Source organism: Hordeum vulgare, chromosome 1H, assembly GCF_904849725.1.
Source record: "Hordeum vulgare subsp. vulgare chromosome 1H, MorexV3_pseudomolecules_assembly, whole genome shotgun sequence".
NCBI classification, from domain to species: Eukaryota; Viridiplantae; Streptophyta; class Magnoliopsida; order Poales; family Poaceae; genus Hordeum; species Hordeum vulgare.
Window position 1 is genome coordinate 476889060 of NC_058518.1, and position 25206 is coordinate 476914265.

General features: G+C 46.6%; 1 protein-coding gene across 1 annotated transcript; it reads left to right on the forward strand.

Moving 5' to 3' along the window:
* The first annotated feature begins 15794 nt into the window (after positions 1–15794).
* Positions 15795–19433, forward strand: LOC123446999 (chaperone protein ClpB1). The gene is made up of 4 exons (XM_045123551.1): positions 15795–17945; positions 18167–18446; positions 18544–18741; positions 18833–19433. Exons 1-4 carry the CDS (start codon positions 15985–15987, stop codon positions 19142–19144), a joined length of 2751 nt encoding a protein of 916 aa, XP_044979486.1. The 5' UTR covers positions 15795–15984; the 3' UTR covers positions 19145–19433.
* The last annotated feature ends 5773 nt before the right edge of the window (positions 19434–25206 follow it).

Here is a 25206-nt window from a genome sequence, read left to right on the forward strand (position 1 = left end):
TTGTGAATATTGTCTAATTCTCTCTTCTTATCGAATTTTTTGTCCCATTTTCCTATTGAAGTGTTGCCGAAATTTTCCGTGATTTCTTGCTTCTTTCTCATATCGCTCCTCAACGCTTTGCAACCTTCAAGGTTCATTGTTTTCACTCGTTTGTCAAAGAAGCGACTAAGTTGTTACATCTTGTTCTTTCTCATCCTCTTCCCCCTTTCATTCTGGGATCTCGGGGCGAGATCCTCTTGTAGTGTAGGAGAGTTGTGACAGCCCGATGCCGACGTTCCAGAAGATTCCCCCTTCTTTCCGTTTTCGTCGTGTGGGTATTTTCATTTGTCGCATCATCATCGCATCATGCGCATCATCAGCATTGCATCGGCATCCCGTTGTCGCCCGTTTTCAAAACTTGCATCCGTTGTTAGTTGCCGGTTCGCGTCGTTGTCCGTTCTAAGCCCGACCGCACACGCACGCGCACGCGGCACCGACGTAACCCTGTTTTTAAAGTGTGCGTAAAACTTTCTCTGGTGGAGGTGAAACTTGGCATGCGGTCGTGATTAGTTATAGCCAGGCCGCCTGTCGAATTTCATCGCGATCGGAGACCGTCTGGTACCCGAACGGTCGACCGTAGCGGCACCGTATTTGGTCTATCGTCGGACATCTTTTGGTGTTTGAAACCCCGATGCCGGGCTGCCCGTTTTCCCTCTCATCACCGCCTAGCCTCTCTGCACAGTGCACCGACCTGCGCGCAACCTAGCCCGAAAACCTTCCGGAACCCGAACCCGGCGGTCGTAACCATTGGATCCGGATCAACCCCGTTTTACCCTAAACCATCATCGGTTTGTTCATTGGACTCTCTAACCTAGTATTTTTGACCGTCCGATTTGAATCGGAGGGTCTAAATAGTCCCTCCCCTACCTATTTAGCGAGTGAAACCCTAAGCCAATCTGTCCAATCTATTTGATCCACCCGACCGCCGCCGCCACCCGACCAACCTCCTCCCTCATCGGGATCGATCCAGAAACTATTCCATCCTCCTCATTTTGCGCGTGCAGCCAACCAGCTAGGTCCCCATCGCCCGAGCCTCTCCTCGAGCGTGCCCCGCAACCGCCCGCTCCCTGGCCTTGGTGTGATGCCGCCAGCAGCAGCAACAGCAACGCCTCGTCGGACCGGGTTGTTCTCCATCGCGCCTCCTTCCCTTCCCCTTCTCGTCTTCTTCTCTCTCTCAACATGCTCTCTTTGTGTGTGCTTCTGTCGCAGGAGCATCTCCACCGCAGCACCGTGCCCATGCCCGGACGTCGAAGCTTCAGTGGAGGCCGCATCCACAACCGAGTGGAAGAGCCCCGTCCCAAGCTTCCGCATCCCCATGGTGACCGTCGCTAGCATCCCACTGCGTTCCTTTCTCCTGTGCTTCGTCTCCAACGCCCAAGCTCCTCCTCCCCTCGTTTTTCCAGTCAGGAGCCAGCGCCACCGTTGGCCAGCGAGCCACCGGATTCCAGCAGCGTCGCCCCGTCGTCAACCCTGCTGACAGGCCGGCCTCTTCGCACCCCCTCTTCTTCCTCCTTCCCTCTCCTTCCTCCTCTAATCCTTCACTTCTCTGCTTATTTTTCCCCTGTCAGGAACAGAACGAAGGTTGGTGCAGCCCCACCATGGATGCCCTTGCTGCCCTGCAGCTCCCCGTCCGCCGTTGTTCTCCAACGGATCCGGTCGATGCTCGCTAGATTCGCCCATTCCCGGCCTCCGATAGCCCCGTCGAAGCCTCCAAGTCCCTCCGGATCGACGTTGATCCCGTGTGGAACAGCCATGGCCGAACCAGTTACAGACAGGTTCAGACATAGTCCCGTTCAGTTTCAGTTCGTTTAGGATCAGGTTCAGAGTATGGTATGCTCATTTAGGAAGGAATCCAATCTAATCACAAGCCACCACCTAGCCCAGCTGGTAAACCATGTGAACCAAGACGCTTAGGTCTGGGGTTCGAATCCCACCAGTGGCTATATACTTTTGCTCTGTTTTTCTTTTTGATGTGCATGCGCCATGGTGCTGCTACTTCTTTTTGAAAGAATCCTGTGATATATCATAATGGAGTGCTAGCAAAGTTGGCTAGCGCAGCCAACTCTTATGCAAGGGCACCTGGGATCGAATCCCAGCTTGCCCCATTTTTGTTTCTCCTTTTTTCTGCACTAGGATTTTGTGAATTTCAGAAAAAGGCATCGACTTTCAAACACCCGTGGCTTTTAGACCGTGCACCGGATCGAGACAAGTTATATATGAAATTTGACTAGAATTTTGCGTAGATTAATAATTTCCAACTCTCATGCATATTTAGAACTATTTAGTGGCTGTTTGCATCGGTTTGCGTGTTGAAAACGGTTTAGGTCGTAACTATTTGTCCGTAGCTCCGTTGGAATTGTGCCATATATGTAAATGGGCTAGAACGACATGGAGAATCACGTGACCCACTTTGTTTTGTCGTTTAACAAACATAAAATGTGATTAGGACAAATTTGGACAGAATTAAGATTTAACACATGGAGTCATTTCGGAAATGCTATATGTCGTTTCCGGTCTCATTTAAAATGACTAGCTAGGTAGATTAATTTGTGCTTCACCCTCGTGCCATGTTTAACAACATTTAATATATCCGTGTACCTGAACAGGAGTGAACTAAATAATTCAACGTGGAGTTTCGCCGATATGCAACTCGTTGCATATCGAGCTTCACTTAATGTGTAGTGTTTGATTGTTGTGATTGTCATGTCTTGCATTAGACCGTTCATGCATCATATGTGTTGTGTATCGTGTGGTGAATATCGTGTGTTGATTTGTGTTTCCGGTTTGCTTCGTCTCGATAGAGTTCCGCAACGCGCCGGATTGTGAGGACCCGTTCGACTAGGTCGGTTCGTTTGCTTCACGGAGGCATTCTTCTTCCAAGCAGGATCTCAGGCAAGATGATCATTTCCCCATATACCATTACTATCATTGCCATGCTAGTTTTGTCGCTTCTATCGATTGTGTCTCGTTGCCTACCACATGTTAAATACCAGCCTCTCAACAATGCCATGATAACCTTCAACCTGTTCGACCTAGCAAACCACTGATTGGCTATGTTACCGCTTGCTTACCCATGTTGTTAGCGTTGCTAGTTGCAAGTGCAGATGATTCCATGTGAAAGCATGGGTTCCTTGTTATATCACCATATTAAATGCTATTTAATTTAATGCACCTATATACTTGGTAAAAGGTGGAAGGCTCGGCCTTTCTAGCCTGGTGTTTTGTTCCACCTTTGCCCTCTTAGTTTCGGCTACCGGTGTTATGTTCCATAAACGAGCGCTCCTAACACGATCGGGGTTGTTATGGGGACCCCCTTGATAATTCGTTTTAGATTAAAGCTGGTCTGGCAAGGCCCAACTTTGGTTCTACATTTGCCCAACATAATAATTTTGATAAATTGAAATGCGTAGGGAGTTAGCGCTACCCGAGGAGTAATTTTACATAAACAGGGGGGCCAATGCTGATGGTGTTGGTCCCAAACGGTCTGCCTGCGGGGCCACCGCGAGGAAACTCGAGGTTTGGCACTCGAAGCTAGTTCCATCCGTCGTGTCCTGAGAACGAGATACGCGACTCCTATCGGGTTCGTCGACACGTCGGGCGGCCTTGCTGGATTAGTTTTACCTTTGACGAGATATCTTGTGCATCGGGATTCCGGTGATGCTTTGAGTAATCTCAGAGTTGAGGTTTTCCACTAGGGAATCCGACGAGATCGCGAGCTTCGTGATTGAGGATTTCTATGCGGCTTGTGGTAATTTGTGATGGACTAGTGGGAGCACCCCTGCAGGGTTAAATCTTTTGGAAAGCCGTGCCCGCGGTTATGTGGCAACGTGGAAGGTTTGTTTAACACTGGTTCTAGATAACTTGAAGTTAACGTAATTAAAATATGCCAACTGTGTGCGTAACCTTGACTGTCTCTTTCGTGAGTTCTTTCTCCGATCGAGGACACGGTGGGGTTATGTCTGACGTAGGTATGTGTTCAGGATCAGTGATTTGATCATCAGTAGTCACGTCCGTTATGCGTAGATCTTCCACCTCTTATTTCTTGTACTCGTAAGTTAGCCACCAAATATATGCTTAGCCGCTGCTGCAACCTCACCACTTAACCATGCCTCATCCATTAAGCTTTGCTAGTCTTGATACCTTTGGAAATGAGATTGTTGAGTCCCATGTGGCTCACAGATTACTACAACACCAGTTGCAGGTACAGGTAAAGGTTACTTGATGCGAGTGCGTTGATTGCTCATTTGGAGTTGCTTCTTCTTCTTCTTCTTCTTCATCATCGATCTAGGATGGGTTCCAGGGCGGCAGCCTGGGATAGCAAGGATGGACGTCGTTCTTCTTTTGTCGTTTGTTTTCGTCCGTAGTCGGACCCTGCTCTTACTCTTGATGATTATGTAATGTACTGATGTGACTCTGATGTAGCTTGTGGCGAGTGTAAGCCAACTCTGTATATATATCTCCTCTTTTCAGTACATGTATTGTAACGATATCCATTCTTGCGACACGACGAGATGCGCTTCTATCCCTGACGAGGCCTTCGTGCCAAATTGAGGATAGGGTCGCATCTTGGGCTTGACATAACTTTTGTGGGCATTTTTCCTTTGTTTCTATCACAGAACCCTCAAAAGTTGTTGAGGCTTTCCTGGAACCGGAGTGGATCCAAGTTATGCAAGACGAACTTCTTTAATTCAAGCTGAATGACGTATGAGAGCTTGTCAACGACCAGATCCTCGCAAGCACAACATCATCGATACCAAGTGGATTTTCTGAAACAAGCAAGATGAGGATGGTCAAGTGGTGAGGAACAAGGCACGACTTGTAGCTCAAGGCTACACCCAGGTTGAAGAAATAGATTTCGATGAAACTTTTGCACATGTTGCTAAACTTGAAGCTATCCGAATGCTACTTGCTTATGCTAATCATCATAACATCATCTTATATCAAATGGATGTGAAAAGTGCATTCCTCAATGGTAAGCTTGAGGAAGAAGTATATGTTGCTCAGCCCCCAGGTTTTGAGGATCCAAAGAATCCAGACAAAGTCTTCATACTCAAAAAGGCTCTCTATGGTCTCAAGCAAGCCCCTCGGGCATGGTATGATACATTGAAGGAATTCCTCATGAAGAAAGGCTTCAAACCTGGTTCACTCGATCCAACTCTTTTCACTAAATCCTATGATAATGAGCTATTTGTGTGCCAAATATATGTCGATGATATCATATTTGGTTGTAGTGACAAACGATACAGTGATGAATTTGCTTACATGATGAGTGAAGAATATCAGATGTCTATGATGGGGGAGCTGAAATTCTTCTTAGGTCTTCAAATTCGTCAACAACGCAATGTAATCTTCATATCACACGAGAAATACCTCAAGGATGTTCGGAGGAAATTCGACATGCATGAATGCAAGGGTGCCAAGACTCCAATGCCTACCAACGGCCACCTCGGCACTGATGAAAATGGTAAAGAATTCGATCAGCAGGTATATCGCTCTATGATTGGGTCTTTATTGTATCTATGAGCATCTAGGCTAGATATAATGCTTAGTGTTTGCATGTGTGCACGTTTTCAAGCAAAACCGAATGAATCACACCATAAGGCTCTCAAGCATATTCTTCGATACTTAGCTCACACACCAACACTAGGATTATGGTATCCCAAGGGCTCAAATCTTCATCTGGTAGGATATTCTGATTCTGACTATGTTGGTGATCGTGTGGATCGCAAGTCAACTTCTGGTACATGTCATTTCCTTGGAAGATCACTAGTTTGCTGGTCCTCAGAGAAGCAGAACTGCGTATCACTCTCCACTGTCGAAGCTGAGTACATTGTTGCTGGTTCATGTTGTGCTCAATTACTATGGATGAAGCAAACCCTCAAGGACTACGACATCAACATGAAGAATGTGCCTCTCTACTGCGACAATGAGAGTGCAATCAAGACTGCATACAACCCATTACATCACTCGAAGACTAAGCACATCCAAATTCGTCATCATTTTCTCCGGGGCCATGTACTCAAGGGCAATATCCTCATAGACCATGTGAAGACTGATGATCAACTGGCAGATATCTTCACTAAGCCTTGGATGAGAAAAGGTTTTGCAAGTTGCGGTGTGAGATAAATATCTTAGAATCTTCAAATATTTTGTAAAAACATTCACACATCCTAACACTTATGCAAAATTGATGACTTGATGTGCAACACATGATAAATCAATTTTCTTCAACTGATGAAGAATATCACTCTGAATGTGAAGAAATCAACGAAGAAATTGATTCTCAAGGCCCTACGACAATTGTACGCGGCGCCTGTAATCAACATTCTTATATGGTGGGTCACGCCATCGTCCAACGTGAAATTCCTCAAGTTGATTTTCTTCAAATGTCCCATTTCCTCAAAATGTGTTTTTCTTCAAAATCAGTTGTTCTTCATTGTGAAGATTTATCACAAAATCCTCAAGTTACTCAAATCTTAAAAAAAACACTTGATGACTTTCGTTTGACTAGATAGACTGTGATTTCAAGTCCTCAACAGCATTCACTTATAGCTATTTTTTTCAAGTTGATATTTCTTCTAAGTGAATGTGAACGGACCCTACTTTCCCTCTATGCTATTCTCATCCAGTCTATTCGATTCTTCATATGCGTTCTACTTGAAACTTTGTTCAAAATCGTCACTGCGTCCTTGTCAGCTGATGATTTTGTAACAAAAATCCTCAAATCTTCAAAAAATGTTTCTTTAATGCACAGTAACTGAACCCCACTTCCCACGTTCGGATAACCACGATCTCCACTATCTCCACCGCCTTGCTCGGGAACTACAAGTGTCCTGCGGAGACGTAGAGGCAGGGGTTGTTTGGTCCGAATTCTTCGCGCCAACAGTAACTGTCTAGCTATAAATATGTCCTTATCCCCATCGGCAAACACTACAGCAAAAAGCACCGAACCCTAGCACCACCGCTGGAAGTTTCATCGCCGGTGAAAAAGAGCTTCACTGCCTCGACTTCTCCGTCGCCGGAACCACACCGGAGTCGGACCATCTTCGTCCGCCGCCGCCGTAGACGTCCTCTGCCGCCGGGTTAGGGCGCATTGGACACACAACCGAAGAGCTTCTCTCCACAACTTTTCTGTGTTCTTCGTGCGCGCCTTCAAGGGTAAATAAAAACCCCATTTTCACAGCAAGTTAGATCTACTATTTTACATCTCCGATGTGAAATCTGTTTTTCCTCTAGAATCGATATGCACTTGATTCCTCAAACACTGCCTATCACCACACCATTGATGAACTTCACTAAGCATCTAAGAGTTTCACGAGATTCCTCAATTGTGCGAATTTTCGGATCTGTACAACTCTGGAATCCAAGAACAGTATGCTTAGGCAAATTCCTCAACCACTGGTTAAATTCCTCAAACCGTCAAACATTTTCATTTTCTTCAAATCTGAGAACGCATATGACCTCTCCAAATTCCTCGCAACTATACTCTGTTCACAGGTACACACATGTCAGCTGATGAATCTCTCGGTTCTCATTACATTAACTCATTTGCAGCATTTGTTGAAAAAAATCTTCAAGTCTCATCAGAATCCTCAAGAATTCAATCTCATCAACAAAATCCTCAGCTGAAGAAAATGGAGGATGACAGAAAGCAGAAGGGAGGGAAGAAACTTGAGCAGAACACAGCTGTGGATATCCCTGAGGATATTTACTTGGACTATTGCACACCTGATGAAAATGAAACAATGGCCAAGATAAAGATTCGGCTGCAGAAGATAGAACGCCGATGGGCTAAGGAATGGAAGGAATACAGATTTGTAACTGCCAAGTATGCGAAGAAATTCGCCCTGAAGCCTCCTGGCAAACGGGCACCACTTGAGGCTCATCAAGTAGCACACCCTCAAGCCTCAAGACTCTTGATGACTATCCTGATGAGAAGGGCAAGCATTTGGCTAAGCGCAATAAGCAGGCAGATGCTGCAGTGAGGAAATTCAATGAATCCTCAGCTGCTGCCTCAACTGCAGCTACTTCCTCTGCCGTTGAGACCTGTGGTTCAGCAATTTCTCAACCACAGTCTGTGCCGTCAAAACCAAGGGCTCCAAAGCCTCAAGAGAAATCTGCTCAGGCATCAGTTACAAAACCCTCAGCTCCAAAATCCTCAGCACCACCACCAAAGCCTCAAGAGAAACTAGAACAGAATCAGGTCATGAAGCCAATGTCCGCTACCTCCAGCTCCTCACTCCCAGCTGCAACCAGCTCGGAGACAAAGTCTTCACTACCTCCTGTGAAGACTCAGGTGTCTGCTGAAAGAGCAACACAGCCAAGCCCCAGCAAAATCATCACAGTCCCATCTGCATCAGAGGTAAAGTGATGAATATGATGATCAAACCCTGCAAGCTATAATCAGAAACAAGCAGGAGAGGGTAGCTCAAGCTTCTGGTAGCACTATTCCTCTGGCCATGGATCCCAAGGTCCTCCTAGACTACATAAACATCTGGTATGAGGATCCAAACACTCCGCTTGATGATTTAAAACTTGCCCCTGGCATCATCCACATGGTGGCCACATTCATCAACGAGGCCAAGTGGAAGGAACAGCAAGCCAAGCAGGACAAGGTTGTAAAGCTTAAAAAGGAAAAATTCCTCAAGCAGAATCTCCTCAGCTTGACGCCTGATGCACTGGTGTCAACACAGGCTTAGTTGAAGACTTTGACTGATAAGTACTCCAAGCTATCTGATCGTCAGAGTCTCAAGAGCAATTTCATCAAACTGGCCACTAAAGTTGTTGACGACTACAACAAGAAGGCGACCCCTCCAGCACCAACTCCTCAGCCTCTGATTGAAGAGCCAGCTGATGAATCTCCTCAAGCTGATGAAACTCCTCAAGCTGAGAAAATACCCCAAGAAAGCCGTGTGGATATACTGGCTATTGAATAAATCACCATGGAAAATCCAACTGATGAATCTGCTACAGCTCGTGAGACTGCCCCTGATCCAGCTGCTGCATCAAAGCAAGCTGATGACTCTGCTCCACCTGGTTCCTCAATGTCAGCCGATGAATCTGTCAAGAGAACCCGTTCACCAAAAGCTTCAAAGGTGAAGAAGATGATTCTGTCTGCATCAGACGTGAAGAAAACCAGAGCTGCTGAGAAGGAAGCCAAAAAGAGAAAGGTCTCCTAAGCAGAAGAAGAAACAGAGGCCAAGCGCCTCAAAGCGCTTGAAGATAATGCTCCACTAGACCCAGTGCCCCTCAACGTTGCTCCGTCTTATGAAATGGTCATCCTTGCTGACCAAGAGAAAGGGACAGATGAGGAAATGAAGGATGCCGCATCTGAGGAACACACTGACGAAGAAATTCGTATTGACGACAGTCCTCAGCCCTTTGTCACCAAGCCAGCTGAGGAACAACAAAGTGATATTCCTCAAGCTGATGAAATTCAAAGTCCTGTGAAAAATCCTCAAGATGAGGAACAAGCTGACCCAACTCCTCCACCTGAGCAAGATGAACCTATTCCTCAGCCTGATGCCCAGCCAGAGCAAGCTCCTCAGCCTGAAGCCCCAGCTGATGAAATTCCTCACCCTGAGGACAATGCTGAAGAAAATGCACCTGATCAAGATAATGCATTCGTCGTGCTCAACCCCGAGACTGCAATTGTTGTCTCCCCTCCTGTTCCTCAGCTAAATCTTCAGCCAATGCAGCGTCAGCCATTCTCCAAGCGAACGAAGTTTCAAAAGGAGAACTTCTTTGAAGAACGCATGTACTTCATTGGAGAGAATCCCTATGATAAGCCTCAAATGAGACATCTGAAGTTTTGGACTAGGACACAACTGAATTACTATGCCTCTGTGCTGTGTGGAAGGAACAAGATATTCCAGCACAGACATATTCCTCACGTTGAACTTGAAGCAATACCGTGCCTAGCTCCAGTCCTTAATGTCCTCCATGAAGCTGGCCTGCTACCAATGTGCTCAGACATATCTGATTGGAACAGTAAGCTCATTCTTCAGTTTTATGCCACTCTTCACATATCTGGCGACCCTGAAGACATTAACACATGGGTGTTTGACTGGATGACACAAAACACTCACTACAAGGCTCCTGCAACTGAGCTCCTCCGTGAACTGCCCGTATCAATTCCCTCACAGGAGTCTGTGAAGCTTTAGGGTGAACGTGAGCTGCCCAACGGGATGATGGAAGTCCTCATGAAGCCTTTGGCTGAAGGGCAATCACCGAGAAAAACCTTCCTCGTCCACAAGCTCAAATATACACCAAGGTCTGTCTACAGAATCCTCTGCAGTGTGCTCGCACCGATCAAAGGCCATGATGATGAAGAAGATGTCGTAGGCATCATGAAGAATATACTCTTCAACATGATCCATGGTATTCCTATCAACATACATGATTTCTTCTTGAGAACTTTGGCCGACAATGCTATGTGTCCATCTGATCACAAGATATATGCCCCATGGATCATGAGATTCATCAGGACAAGGACATGCATCAACTTCCATGCTGATTTCCAAAACCATGTTGGTTATATGCCTCCTATCCGGGTCAACAAGAAGACTTTTGAGCCAGTTGTAGGAAAAGGCAAGTCAGTGATTGATGAAGGCAGTAGGCCCCTTGATGGCCAGTTCAGAGAGCCAGAAGCTTATTCTTCATGGGATGATACTGAGACTCGCCCGGCAAGCCCCATCCCTCCTCGCGTGATGAATACAAGAGAGCTTCTCCTCGGTCTTCACCAGAAGGTGGATCGCAATCACAAGTGGGTCAAACGCCAGTTTGGCGCTATTGTGAAAACCCTCACTGAAACACATAACTTTGTGAAGCTTAACCATCACTATCCGCATGAGGTTTTTGATCACACCTCGGCTACACTTGCTCATCTGAAGACTCAGACAGAGCTTGAAGAAATGGACTTTGAGCGAGACTTTGACTGGTCGTGGCCACCCAAGAAGAAGTTCAGGCCCATTCCAGTTCCAGACCTTGAAGACAGTTCCTTTTCTTCATTCTGCACTGCTGAAACTGATGAAGAACAGGTCGACACTGCTACCGATCCAAGGAAGAAGACTACTCCCAAGAAGCATCACGCCTCTTCGTCAACCGCCAAGAAGTGAAGTCTTCACGGACGTTAGTCCTCAGTTTGTCCCTTTTGTCACTTGATGACAAAGGGGGAGAAACTTGAGAGTTAGTCTTAAAGCGGGATATTTTGGGGCTTATGAACTATATTTAAGTTACAAACTCTTGGCTCTTCTGAAGTTTTTATGTAATGAGTTGTAACTTAAGCCCGATGGTACCGTGACGCTTTTGAACATTTTTCTTCGCATGCTTATTCCTCAAGTTTTTAATGCACGCATTCTGGAATTCGTCAGATACCATTTGTTATCATGCATCTTCATTTTCTTCATACTATATGTTACATGTATGCATGATTTACAACACTCACGGGGGGGGGGATCTCCATGATATAAATCATCAATGTGCTTTTGCTGTAGAAAGCAAAGTCCTCAAGATATGCACATCTTCAGGGGGAGTCTCTCTGAATCTTGATTTCAAATTCCTCAATTAAATATTTACACTTCATATTGTTATCCCTGTTGAAGACTTAACCTAACTGTCATCAACCACCAAAAAGGAGGAGATTGTAAGTGCATCTAGTGCCCCTTTGTGATTTTGGTGGTTTGAAGACTTATAGGTTAAGTATCTAATGTGTTTATGAGTGTACACATGATCTATAAGTCACTAAGGAGTTTGAGATATTTGATGAATATCGACCCCTAAAAATGTATATCTTCGGTTGAAGAAATTGGTCTGAAGCTGAAGAACTGAATCGCGAAGAATCTGGGATGAAATTGATATTCTCTTGAAGATACTGAAATTGAGAAATTCGGTGTGTCCTGAAGAAAATCATTTTGAAGACTTTGAAGCATGAAGATTTACTCTTTCTGTTTTATTTTCTTCACACTTGAGTAATAGGAACACGTATTATTAAAGGGGGTCGAAGTTACACTTTGGAATGAATTTCCTCATGATGCTCAACCCAAGCCTAATCCTATCAAAAGCCTCAAGTGAGGAATACGAGTGACATGAGGACTCTCACAGTTGAGGGTCCCGACCGTTTCGATAGCCACGCCACATCATTGGTCTTATCCACACCAGCGATCATATTATTTAAGGGTATTAGTGTCAAATCATGTCGGGATGCTCCCAGGCTATAAATAGCCGCCCCCACAACCATTTGCTGGTTGGCTGCTCCGCTAGAAACTGACACTTGCCATAAGAGCAACCCAATTCCTCAGAGTCTTCGAGAGTAATTCATCAGTGAGGAAAAACCCCATACACCGAAACCACAAACCAAACCTAGTGATTGAGCATCACTGAAGAAGTTGTTCCTGTCTGGAACTTAAGCCTTTTACCATTGAGGACTGTGCATCCTTCAGACGGTTAGGCGTCATGGTCTAGAGCAATCCAGCAGTCAATTGTGGATCGTCGGGTGACCAAGTTTGTGAGGGTTTGGAAGTCTGCCCTGAATACTTACCACGAGTGTTGGGCGATGACTGTGTGTTCTTAGCCCAAGGAGAACATGCTAGGGACTGTGTGTCCCGGGACTGTGTGTCCTTTGGTTTCAATACCAAGACGCTTCGAACCAGACGTACGACTGTCACAACAGTTGGAACTGGGTCATCAACTACTGTCTTCGCTGTGAAACGGGTTCTAATTCCTCAACTCCTTACTTTTCTCAGTTTACGTGTTGATGACTTTCACTGTTACTGTTTGAAGAATTTGCTGAAGACTTTCTCTGAAATTCCTCAACCCCAAATTCTTCACGCTAGTTAATCCTCATCTGTTTTCTGCGTGCGTGCTCACTGTGCAATCTATTTTCACATTTCTCACACTGGAGAACTGCTATTGTCAAACTTTGCATTTCTGATCCTTTAGTGTTTCCGCTGTAAGTTAGTCATCAGTGAGGAATTTCCTCAAAAGGAATTTCCTCAGTGATGAAATTTTAAAAATCTCCTATTCACCCCCCTCTAGTCGATATAACGCACTTTCAGGACTACCTCAACCTGCTCATCAACGGCCGAACCTTCAGCGACGTGACGTTCAGTGTGGAGGGCCGGCTGGTGCACGCGCACCGTTGCATCCTCGCCGCGCGCAGCCTCTTCTTTTGCGGCGTGCGTCTGACCAGGCCGCCGCCGGCTCGCCCGACGCGGTGCTCATGGACAACCTCAGCCAGCGCGCCCCCTCCGGTGCATCCGCTTCCTCCCCGCGCGGCACCGGAGGCTCTGGCTCGGCCTCCGCGACGGCCATGTGGCGGGGAGCGGTGATACCCATGAACTCAGTGAGCTACGAGGTGTTCGTGCCGGTGCTCCAGTTCCTGTACAACGGGCATGTGACGTTGGTGCCGCAGAAGGGGGATCCCAGGCCTGGGTGCGGCGAGCGCGGTTGCTCGCACACCCCACTGTGCAGCCCATGCCTCTCACTAACGGAGCAAGGAGTGGACAGTTACACATGAAATGCGGGTCCGAGAAGTCGGGAAAATGATTAAAACCGTTAAAACGGGCAGTTACACATCTTGGTATTTTTTTGCCACTGATTAGGCTGAAAGTGGTAGTTTTTCACACAAAAATGTATAGTGCTAGTTTCTGGATACTTTTGCGTGAATTATAGTAGTTTTTGGTTAAATACTTAACTATTACATTAGTATAGTATACACGTTCACTATCTATATGAAAGGATCAACGATACATGAAGACAGAAGCAATACTGAACGCCGATACTTCATGAATACCCGTATCAACATATTTTTTATTTTTATACTTGAGAATACCCATATTAAAGCCAAAAATGCTACACCTACGGACTACCTACACAATTAACTTACGGAGCCCTCTGTCCCGTGATTTCAACCGTGGGTCCCTTCTCCTGGTTTCCAGCCAATCAAATAATGCCACTGAAGGCCGTAAATTGATTCCGTAAAAAATCATCCGTAGGTGTAGTGTTGTCCTATTAAAGCCGTACCTAACGTATGAGGTATCGGTGTAGTACTGAAAAGCGCGATACATCTCTCCCTAATAATAAAGCAAATTTGGTTTTTGGTCGTCCGTTTTGAAAATTAACCCTAAATTTTGCATAAATTACTCACCATGCCACCGGTAAGTAATAGAAAACGTTTCACAAAGCAAAAAATCTTGGACTGGGCCGGCCCATGTAAAAACCTCCTATATTATGCTCTCCACGCTGGGAGAATATCCAGCACACCGTATGGGCCGGCCAACGCACAGGCGCCTACTTTTAGTTCCGTTTATTTATTTATTTTCAGTTCCGTTTTTACTTTTATTTTAAATAAATTAGAACTTCAAATAATCTTTAAAATTTTAATAAACTGAAAAATATAAATCAACATATTTAAAAAATTAAAATGTTTGTGACTTCAAAAACTGCTCGGAGTTTTGTAAAAAATACTCGCATATGCCTGTTTTGATAGTTTAATTTATTTAAAATTTTCCGTTCCATTTTTGTTTATTTATAAGTTAAATAATTTAGAATTACAAAAACTTTTGCATATTAAAAAATAGGAATTTTGAATTAAAATGCTCACGAATTTTTATGTTGAAATAAAAATGGGATTCAAAAAAAGCGTCGGATTTTATATTTTTTTTGCAAATTCCAAAACAATGTCCATGAATTTAATAAATATATGACTAATTTATAAAAATGTTTGTTTATTCATAAAAGCTTCATGCGTTTCAAAAAATGTTTGTAAATTTAAAATAAAATCCTCCAACATAAAAATTATGTTCGTCATCGCCAATTCAAAAGAAAATATTTAAACCCGTTCGAAATATAAAAAATATTCATGATTTTTAATAAATGTTTGTGAATTGTAAAAAATGTTCTCTATTTTAAAATTATTCCCATATTTGTAAAATTGTTCACGAAAGATCTAATGTATGTAGTTAAACATTAATGCTTATAAGTCTTTGTGACAATATACATGTGTGAATTTTGAAGAATTAACTGTTAGATGGATCGGATTATTATTGTATGTTTTCTAAAAAAAATCTTGAAATTCAGAATAAATCTTTGAGTTACCAAGATTTTTGACAACGATGATATATATTTTTTGAAAATATAAAGATTGCTTCAATTTTTAAATAAATTTAAATGAAGAAATATTTTTTACATTTGTGTACAAAATTTCTAAATCAAACGATGCTATATGAACATAATGTGATCACCGTCATTAAAAATTATGTTTTTCTTTCGTAGGAACGCACGAGCCATTTTGCTAGTAGATTTATAAAGTATCATGCTTCGTAGCTTATTTTTCTTAACATTGCGCAATGACACTTGGAAGAAGCGATCGCAACCATTTCGACACATGGCGTTCTCAACACGGACGTGTCACTACTCCAGGCACCCACAGGAGAAAACCTCGTGACTGTGGATCGATGCCGTCACGAACTTTATCCATCTTTTCTTCGGGGCATGGAACGGAGACAGACGTCCAGAAACGGAACGTGGGGCCCGTGCGTGGACTCTCCTGGCCCCACAGGTCAGGGACTACCGCCCACATACCGGGCCCGGGAGAGCCGACACCGAACAACCGCATCCGCTGGGGATACAAGCGTCGCGCATCGGAGGCGCTTCCTCTGCCGATCCAACGGCCAGGAGAGCACGCGGCCCCGCGGCGTCAGAGTGAACACTCTCGTGCCATCTCGCCGCTTCCATTTCCGGCCGCTTCCACTAGCTTCTAGACTCCCGGCGAACTCTCCGCTCCCACCTTCTTATCCCCGCCGCCCTCCGGCCCCCAGCACACCATCGAATCCAGAAGCAGAGCAATCCCACAAACGCTCGGTGATCCCAATTCCCAATCAATCTTCCAAACGCGACAGTCCGTTCGATCATTGTAGATTGTGAGTGCGAGCAGCAGCAGCAGCCATGAATCCGGACAACTTCACGCACAAGACCAACGAGGCGCTGGTGGCGGCGCACGAGGCGGCGTCGGAGGCCGGCCACGCGCAGATCACGCCGCTGCACCTGGCGGCGGCGCTGGCGGCCGACAAGTCGGGCATACTGCGCCAGGCGGTCGCGGGGGCGTCCGGCGGGAACGCGGCCGCGGGGGACTCGTTCGAGCGCGTGCTCACCGCCGCGCTCAAGAAGCTGCCGTCCCAGTCGCCGCCGCCGGACTCCGTGCCGGCCTCCACCGCGCTCATCAAGGCCATCCGCCGCGCGCAGTCCGCGCAGAAAAAGCGCGGGGACTCGCACCTCGCCGTCGACCAGCTGCTCATGGGCCTCCTCGAGGACTCGCAGATCGCCGACTGCCTCAAGGAGGCCGGCGTGTCCGCCTCGCGGGTGCGCGCCGAGCTTGAGAAGCTCCGCGGCGGCGACTCGCGCAAGGTCGAGTCCGCCTCCGGCGACACCAACTTCCAGGCGCTCAAGACGTACGGCCGCGACCTCGTCGAGGTGGCCGGCAAGCTCGACCCCGTCATTGGCCGCGACGAGGAGATCCGCCGCGTCGTGCGCATCCTCTCGCGCCGCACCAAGAACAACCCCGTCCTCATCGGTGAGCCCGGCGTCGGCAAGACGGCGGTCGTGGAGGGCCTCGCGCAGCGCGTCGTGCGCGGGGACGTGCCCAGCAACCTGCTCGACGTCCGCCTCGTCGCGCTCGACATGGGCGCGCTCGTTGCCGGCGCCAAGTACCGCGGCGAGTTCGAGGAGCGGCTCAAGGCCGTGCTCAAGGAGGTGGAGGAGGCCGAGGGCAAGGTCATCCTCTTCATCGACGAGATACACCTCGTCCTCGGCGCCGGGAGGACGGAGGGGTCCATGGACGCGGCCAACCTGTTCAAGCCGATGCTCGCCAGAGGCCAGCTTCGGTGCATCGGCGCCACCACGCTGGAGGAGTACCGCAAGTACGTCGAGAAGGATGCCGCGTTCGAGAGGCGGTTCCAGCAGGTGTACGTCGCCGAGCCGAGCGTCGCCGACACAATCAGCATCCTCAGAGGGCTCAAGGAGAAGTACGAGGGGCACCACGGAGTGCGCATCCAGGACCGCGCCATCGTCGTCGCCGCGCAGCTCTCGGCGAGGTACATCATGGGCCGGCACCTCCCTGACAAGGCCATCGACCTGGTGGACGAGGCGTGCGCGAACGTGAGGGTGCAGCTGGACAGCCAGCCGGAGGAGATCGACAACCTGGAGAGGAAGAGGATTCAGCTGGAGGTGGAGCTCCACGCGCTGGAGAAGGAGAAGGACAAGGCCAGCAAGGCCCGGCTGGTGGAGGTGAGGAAGGAGCTCGACGACCTGAGGGACAAGCTCCAGCCGCTGACGATGAAGTACAGGAAGGAGAAGGAGAGGATCGATGAGATCCGCAAGCTGAAGCAGAGGCGCGAGGAGCTGCAGTTCACGCTGCAGGAGGCCGAGCGGCGCATGGACCTGGCCCGCGTCGCCGACCTCAAGTACGGCGCGCTCCAGGAGATCGACGCCGCCATTGCCAAGCTGGAGGGCGAGACCGGCGAGAACCTGATGCTCACCGAGACCGTCGGCCCGGAGCAGATCGCGGAGGTGGTGAGCCGGTGGACTGGCATTCCGGTGACCCGTCTCGGGCAGAATGACAAGGAGAGACTGGTCGGCATGGCGGACAGGCTGCACACGAGGGTGGTCGGGCAGACCGAGGCGGTGAACGCCGTCGCCGAGGCGGTGCTGAGGTCCAGGGCAGGGCTTGGGCGGCCGCAGCAGCCCACCGGGTCGTTCCTCTTCTTGGGCCCGACCGGCGTGGGCAAGACCGAGCTCGCCAAGGCCCTCGCCGAGCAGCTGTTCGACGACGAGAACCTGCTCGTCCGCATCGACATGTCCGAGTACATGGAGCAGCACTCCGTCGCTCGCCTCATCGGAGCACCACCCGGGTAAGCACAGCGAGCCACTGATGATTCTGCTAAATGTTTAATCCCTGAATTTTTTAGCTGTAGAGGAAAACTGAATTGGATGCTTACAGGATTTAATTTATAATTCTGAATACTAAATTCATGGTGTTATTTATCCACATTTCACCCTCCTGTCTGCAATTGTGAGGGTAAACAAAGACTGAATTTGTTGGGTGCTGATTAAATTGTTTCTCTGAATGCAGGTATGTTGGACACGAGGAGGGCGGGCAGCTGACGGAACAGGTGAGGAGGAGGCCATACAGCGTGATCCTGTTCGACGAGGTGGAGAAGGCGCACGTGGCCGTGTTCAACACGCTCCTCCAGGTGCTCGACGACGGCCGGCTGACCGACGGGCAAGGCAGGACTGTGGACTTCAGGAACACCGTGATCATCATGACCTCCAACCTCGGCGCCGAGCACCTCCTCGCCGGGATGGTGGGCAAGAACTCCATGAAGGTCGCCCGCGACCTCGTCATGCAGGAGGTATGTATGGATCAGTTCGTTTTCGATTCCAGAACCACCAAAACTATATCTGTAATCTGTATTCTGATACTGAACTTCGTGTGTCTTATGTGTGCAGGTGAGGAGGCACTTCAGGCCGGAGCTGCTGAACCGGCTGGACGAGATCGTGGTGTTCGACCCGCTGTCCCACGAGCAGCTGAGGAAGGTCGCTCGCCTGCAGATGAAGGACGTGGCCGTCCGGCTCGCCGAGCGGGGCGTCGCCCTGGCCGTCACCGACGCCGCGCTGGACGTCATCCTGTCTCTGGCCTACGATCCAGTACGTGACAGCAATCCTTACTGAATCTCTGAATTTCTTCACCTTCTTCGGGCTCGGACGCTGACTCTGAATTCGTTCCACATTGTTGCAGGTGTATGGCGCTCGGCCGATCCGGAGGTGGATCGAGAAGCGGGTGGTAACGCAGCTGTCCAAGATGCTGATCCAGGAGGAGATCGACGAGAACTGCACCGTGTACATCGACGCCGCCAACAAGGACGAGCTGGCCTACCGGGTGGACCGCACCGGCGGGCTGGTGAACGCCGAGACGGGCCAGAGGTCCGACATCCTCATCCAGGTGCCCAACGGCGCCCTCGCCGGCGGCGGCGGCGAGGCCGCCAAGGCCGTGAAGAAGATGAGGGTCATGGAGGACGGGGACGAGGACGGCATGGACGAAGACGCCTGAACTCTGTCTGAAGTGAAGCCCGTGTCGGAGCGTGCAGTGGTGCAAGTGTGACCTTGTGCGTCTGTCATCAGATATACTCCATAAGCGTGAAGTAGATGAGTGAGCAAGAGGCAGGCGCTTCCTGTTTATTTCTGGTTGCTCGTGTGAGTGTTGGGAGGTCGGTTTCTGTAAGTGTCGGCTCTCAGTCTCAGCTGGTGAGGCCTTGCTAATCCATCTTCTCCTTCCGTTCCCTGTGTTTCTGATTTGATTAAGGAAACAGTTTCAGAAGAAAAGATAAAATTTGTCTCAAGACGAGCTAGTTATATTCATCAGCATACACAAACATCTGAATCCTCCCAGCTGCGTTGAGACAATGCATCGTCGGTCCACTTAAACAAACATGTGAAGAAGCTATGGAACTGTTCTCCAAAACACTGTTGCGTCAGATGTTGCAAAAAGCTCCGAAATGCATCTACGCTGCTGCTTCACACTTTTAGAAACTACTTTTGTGTTCTGCTGGCATCCATACCCACTGGCGGAGCTAGGGCTGTGGCTGCAGGTGCCACGGCCCCTCCAACCTTGATAAAAATTGTTAAGGATTCTTTTCAGGGTCCTCAGATTAGAGAGAAAAAAAAAGTCTTTACGCCCCCAAACATCTACATTTTCTGACTCGCCCACCCAACAGATCTTGCCTAGCTCCGCCACTGTCCATACCCATTATTTTAACAAGGGAAACCCTTCTGTTCGAGTTTCTGAGTTTGTTTGGCAGCTGTCTGAGCAAATAAACCAGTACTCCCTCCGGGATTAAGGCTGGTCACAATGGGGAGGAACTTAGCAGTAACATCACACACTCCAATACAACTTTGCTTATGTGGCACATATTTAATGAAGAGAGAGGTGCTTGTGGTAACTAGCTAAGTTACCGGAACATCACACACTCCAACAAACAATGAGTCTATAGCCTAATAAATGCATTGTTGCATGACACTACATATATGTTACTCCCCATTATGGAGATAGGAACATAGTCTAGAAAAATGTATAGGTTCCTACCTTATGTTACTCCCCATTGTGACCAGCCTAATTGATGCAGCCCGCCCCTATACGCATTAATTGGCGCAGTATACAATGTGTATAGGGTTTGCCCATTACCGTACCGTACGTTTTTAAATCCTTCCTGAATCCTGATGCAATGCACCAATGCATCAGGATGGTTGCCTAACCTGGCTACTGATGACGCATAAGTTCTACTATTGCTCTAGCAGTATATTTTTATTCATGCAAATGCAGTCAGTTCTTCATAAGCAAGAGTCGTCATTATAAAATCAAGCAAGAAGTGACTTTCGTAGGGCTCAAATCAGTGTGATGACTGCACAAACTAATTCATCGCTTTCTTCAGCTCTTTACCACTTACAAATGCCCTTTGCCCTCTTATCATGTACTCCCTCCGTTTCTAAATATAAGTCATTTAAAAAAAAATATTAAGGAAATACATACGGAACAAAAAAAAAATCTACATTTTAAAATATATGTATATACATCCATATGTAGTTCTTTAATATAAAAAATTAATTAGGAACGGAAAGAGTACGTACTACTATCAAATGGTTTATACAACGGCTCAAAAAATGGTTTATACAAAAAACATCAACATAGATCTTTAGAAGACCACCAGTAGCATAGCATAAAGAATCAAATCGAGCAGAATCAACGAATGAACAAACGGCCCTAAACATATGTCCTCCTAGGGTGGCGTTTGGTTGTGTGGCTATCACATGATGAAATAGGGATAGCCATTTTTCTAGGGATGGCAGTTGTTTGGATGAGAGGATAGAATAGTTGAGCGCAGCCACGATTTCCGAATATTCCCAGGAAAAACTGGATGAGGCTGTCCGCGAAAATCTCCATCACCTCCCGCAGCTCCTTAAGCGTTTTCTTCCTGCATCTCACCTGAGCAACATAACCAGTCCTTGCCAGAGGCAGATGGACGATTTTGGATCAGGATCTGCCCGCGACGGTGGGAAATTGAAGGACCGGGCATCATGGAATGTGTAGCGGTGGCGGATAACAATCACTATTAAATAAATGTCAGACATAAACTTATTTTGGGTGGAACTCTTGCTCCACTGACCAAAATTATGCAAATAAGATACCGTTGAAAAGCTACAAACATATCCTATACCTTTCTTTTTTGCGTCAACTCAAAATATGCACTGATTGGTGCTCCCTCTGATCCAAAATAAGTGTCATGGTTTTAGTTCAAATTTGAGCTAAAAGCACGACACATATTTTTGATCTCTGAGGGTGTACCATTAATTTTTTTTAATTATGTCTAGATTTATGCACAATTCAGTGTACAGACAAAGAGATTGCCTTCAAGCATAGAAAATGAGTATGTGATGTACTTGTCAAATTTACATTGACAGGCCATAAAATTAGAAAAAGATACAGCAAACAACTTTCATACTCTATACAAGCAAAGTTGGTTCAATGTTCCATATGAAAAAGAAGTGATTGTATCTCGTCTTGAATTCTTGACATGTATTTATTTTTTATGTTCATAAAATAAAATAATTTTTACCGCAAAACTGCAATTTCATCTGCTTGCATGCCATTGCTACCTCAAAAAGATAATGAGAATTATACCGTGTTACATGTAAGTAATATGTTGTCCAGGACAGACCATAATTTAAGGATGGCCGACTTGTGTCATACTCATAGTTGATCTTCAAAAAAATAAGTGTCATGGTTGTCCACATTTTGTAGAAATTCACAAATACTTTTGTGGGGTAGAAAAGAGTTTATACCCGAACGCTGATTTCAGAAAGCGAGTTTGGTAAGTAAAACATGAGTGATACTGGTTCAAATCATCATAAGAAAACAATTGAAAAGGCATGTATGAACAATAATAGAAATTTTAGGGTATGCAGACTTACGTGGACTATCTTCAACTACATAATTGGTGTCAGCATACTCAAGTTCCTCATCACTATGTTCATTTGAAGGCTTCTCAAGTAGTGACACTTTTGAATAGGCAGGGACAACAACATTCTTTCCAACTTTAAACTAAAATGATGCAAATAAGAATGTGATTAATATGTGAAATGCTGCTGGATAGGAAATTACTGTATGTAGCAGTACAAGAAAAGTGAATAGCATAGAAATGTAATAGTATATAGCAACATACCATAAATGACAATATGCACCCACGCTCAGCAATTGCTAGGCCCTTAGATGAACACATCACAGACTAAGGAGTTAGTCACTTTTCACACATATTCAATTATGACATTATCCCATACATAGGAACCATGAATGAGAACATTTTGACCAATACTGCAAGCTTCCCCAATTAGATAATTGAATACCTTGCACTGCTTTCCAATACTTGTAGCATTGCCAATAACAGAATTTGCACATATTTGTGCAGAATGGGACAATGTAATATCCTTCCCAGTCGAGCTAGTTCAATCCGACACCAATTCTTTGGTGAGGCGCGGGAAGCGTCTGTTGGGGAACGTTGCATGGGAAACAAAAAGTTTCCTACGCACGCGAAGAACTATCATGGTGATGTCCATCTACGAGAGGAGATTAGATCTAAGTACCCTTGTAGATCGCTAAGCGGGAAGCTTTAAGAAACGTGGTTGATGTAGTGGTACAGCTTCGTGATTCAAATCACCGTTGTCCCACGATCCGTTCCGATCTAGCATCGAACGGACGGCACCTCCGTGTTCAACACACGTACAACTCGATGACGATCACGGCCTTCTTGATCCAACAAGAGAGACGGAGAAGTAGATGAGTTCTCCGGCAGTGTGACAGCGCTCCGGTGGTGGTGATGATCTACTCCTGCAGGGCTCCGCCCGAGCTACGCAGAAATCCGATCTAGAGGTAAAACTACGTGGTATAGGTTTGAGTTGCACGTGGCAAAGTTGTGTCTCAAAATCCCTAAAACCACCAGTATATATAGGAGGAGGGGAAGGGCTAGCCTTGGGGCTCAAGGACCCCAAGGGTGCGCCGGCCGAAGGGAGAGGAGGACTCCATCTCCAATTCGGTTTGGGGAAGGAGGAGGCCTCCTCTTCCTTCCCACCTCCCTCTTTACTTTTTTTTCCTTTCCTTTGTTTTTTTTTCACTTGTGGCGCCATGGCCCTCTTGGGCTGGCTTCACCAGCCCACTAAGGGCTGGTGCACCACCCTAAGGCTACTGGGCTCACTCCAGGGTGGGTGGGCCCCTCCCGGTGAATACCCGAAACCCATTCGTCACTCCCGGTACATTGCCGGTAATGCCCGAAACTTTTCGGTGACCAAATGAAACCATCCTATATATCAATCTTTGTTTCCGGACCATTTTGGATACCCTCGTGACGTCCGTGATCTCATCCGGGACTCCGAACAACATTTGGTAACCACACATATAACTCAACTATACTAAAACATTATCGAACCTTAAGTGTGCAGACCCTGCGGGTTCGAGAACTTCGTAGACATGACCCGAGACACTCCTCGGTCAATATCCAATAGCGGGACTTGAATGCCCATATTGGATCCTACATATTCTCCGAAGATCTTATCGATTGAACCTCAGTGCCAAGGATTCATATAATCCTGTATGTCATTCCCTTTGTCCTTCGGTATGTTACTTGCCCGAGATTCGATCGTCGGTATCCGCATACCTATTTCAATTTCGTTACCGCAAGTCTCTTTACTCGTTGCGTAACACAAGATCCCGTGACTTACACTTAGTCACATTGCTTGCAAGGCTTGTCTGTCATGTTGTATTACCGAGTGGGCCCCAAGATACCTCTCCGTCACACGGAGTGACAAATCTCAGTCTTGATCCATACTAACTCAATGGATACCTTCGGAGATACCTGTAGAGCACCTTTATAGTCACCCAGTTACATTGTGACGTTTGATACACACAAGGTATTCCTCCGGTATCAGTGAGTTATATGATCTCATGGTCATAGGAATAAATACTTGACACGCAGAAAAACAATAGCAACAAAATGACACGATCACATGCTACGTTTATAGTTTGGGTCTAGTCCATCACATGATTCTTCTAATGATGTGATCCAGTTATCAAGTGACAACACTTGCATATAGTCAGAAAACCTTGACTATCCTCGATCAACTGGCTAGCCAACTAGAGGCTTGCTAGGGACATTGTTTTGGCTATGTATCCACACATGTATCTATGTTTTCATTCAATACAATTATAGCATGGATAATAAACGATTATCTTGAAACAGGAAATATAATAATAACTATTTTATCATTGCCTCTAGGGCATATTTCCAACAGCGTCCATGGCGGTGGAGAAGCTCCCGGAGGTCAATCCTCCCTCCGGCAGGGTGCCGGGAAGAGGTCTCCTGACGCTCCTGATCTCGGAAGCGCTGCAGCGGCGGAACGATGGAGAAATTCGCAATTCTAAAAGTTGTGGAAGGGTTTCCTCTCGGGACTCTAAATATAGGCCAAAGGAGGGCACCGGAGGAGGTGGGACCCACCCAGGCGGCCTCCTGGCGCGGCCTAGGGCCTGGCCGCGCCAGTAGGTCGCCTGGACCATCTTCGGTGATCCGGAAGGTTCTGTTTCGCTGATTTTTTATATATTTTTTCTGGAATTTTTCGGGCTTCGGAAAATTGGGTAAAAGTCCCTGCAAAATAGACATCAGCAGACAGAAACTGGCATTGGGTGCACTGAGTTAGTAGGTTAGTCCAAATATGTGTAAAATGATATTAAAATGTAGCAAAACATATAACAATGTCACCCAAAAGAGCATGGAACAAGCAGAAATTATAGATACGTTTGGGACGTATCAGTTAGTTCCAAAAATAATATAAAACAACATATTAATGCATACTACCTCCGTCCGGAAATACTTGTCATAGAAATGAATGTATCCAGACTTATTTTAATTATAGATACATCCATTATATGCATTTTTAGGACAAGTATTTTCGGACGGAGGGAGTATAAAACATCCAAAATGGATATAATATAATAGCATGGAACAATAAAAAATTATAGATACGTTGGAGACGTATCAATAAACTTCGTGATACTTGTGATCTGCGTTGGTT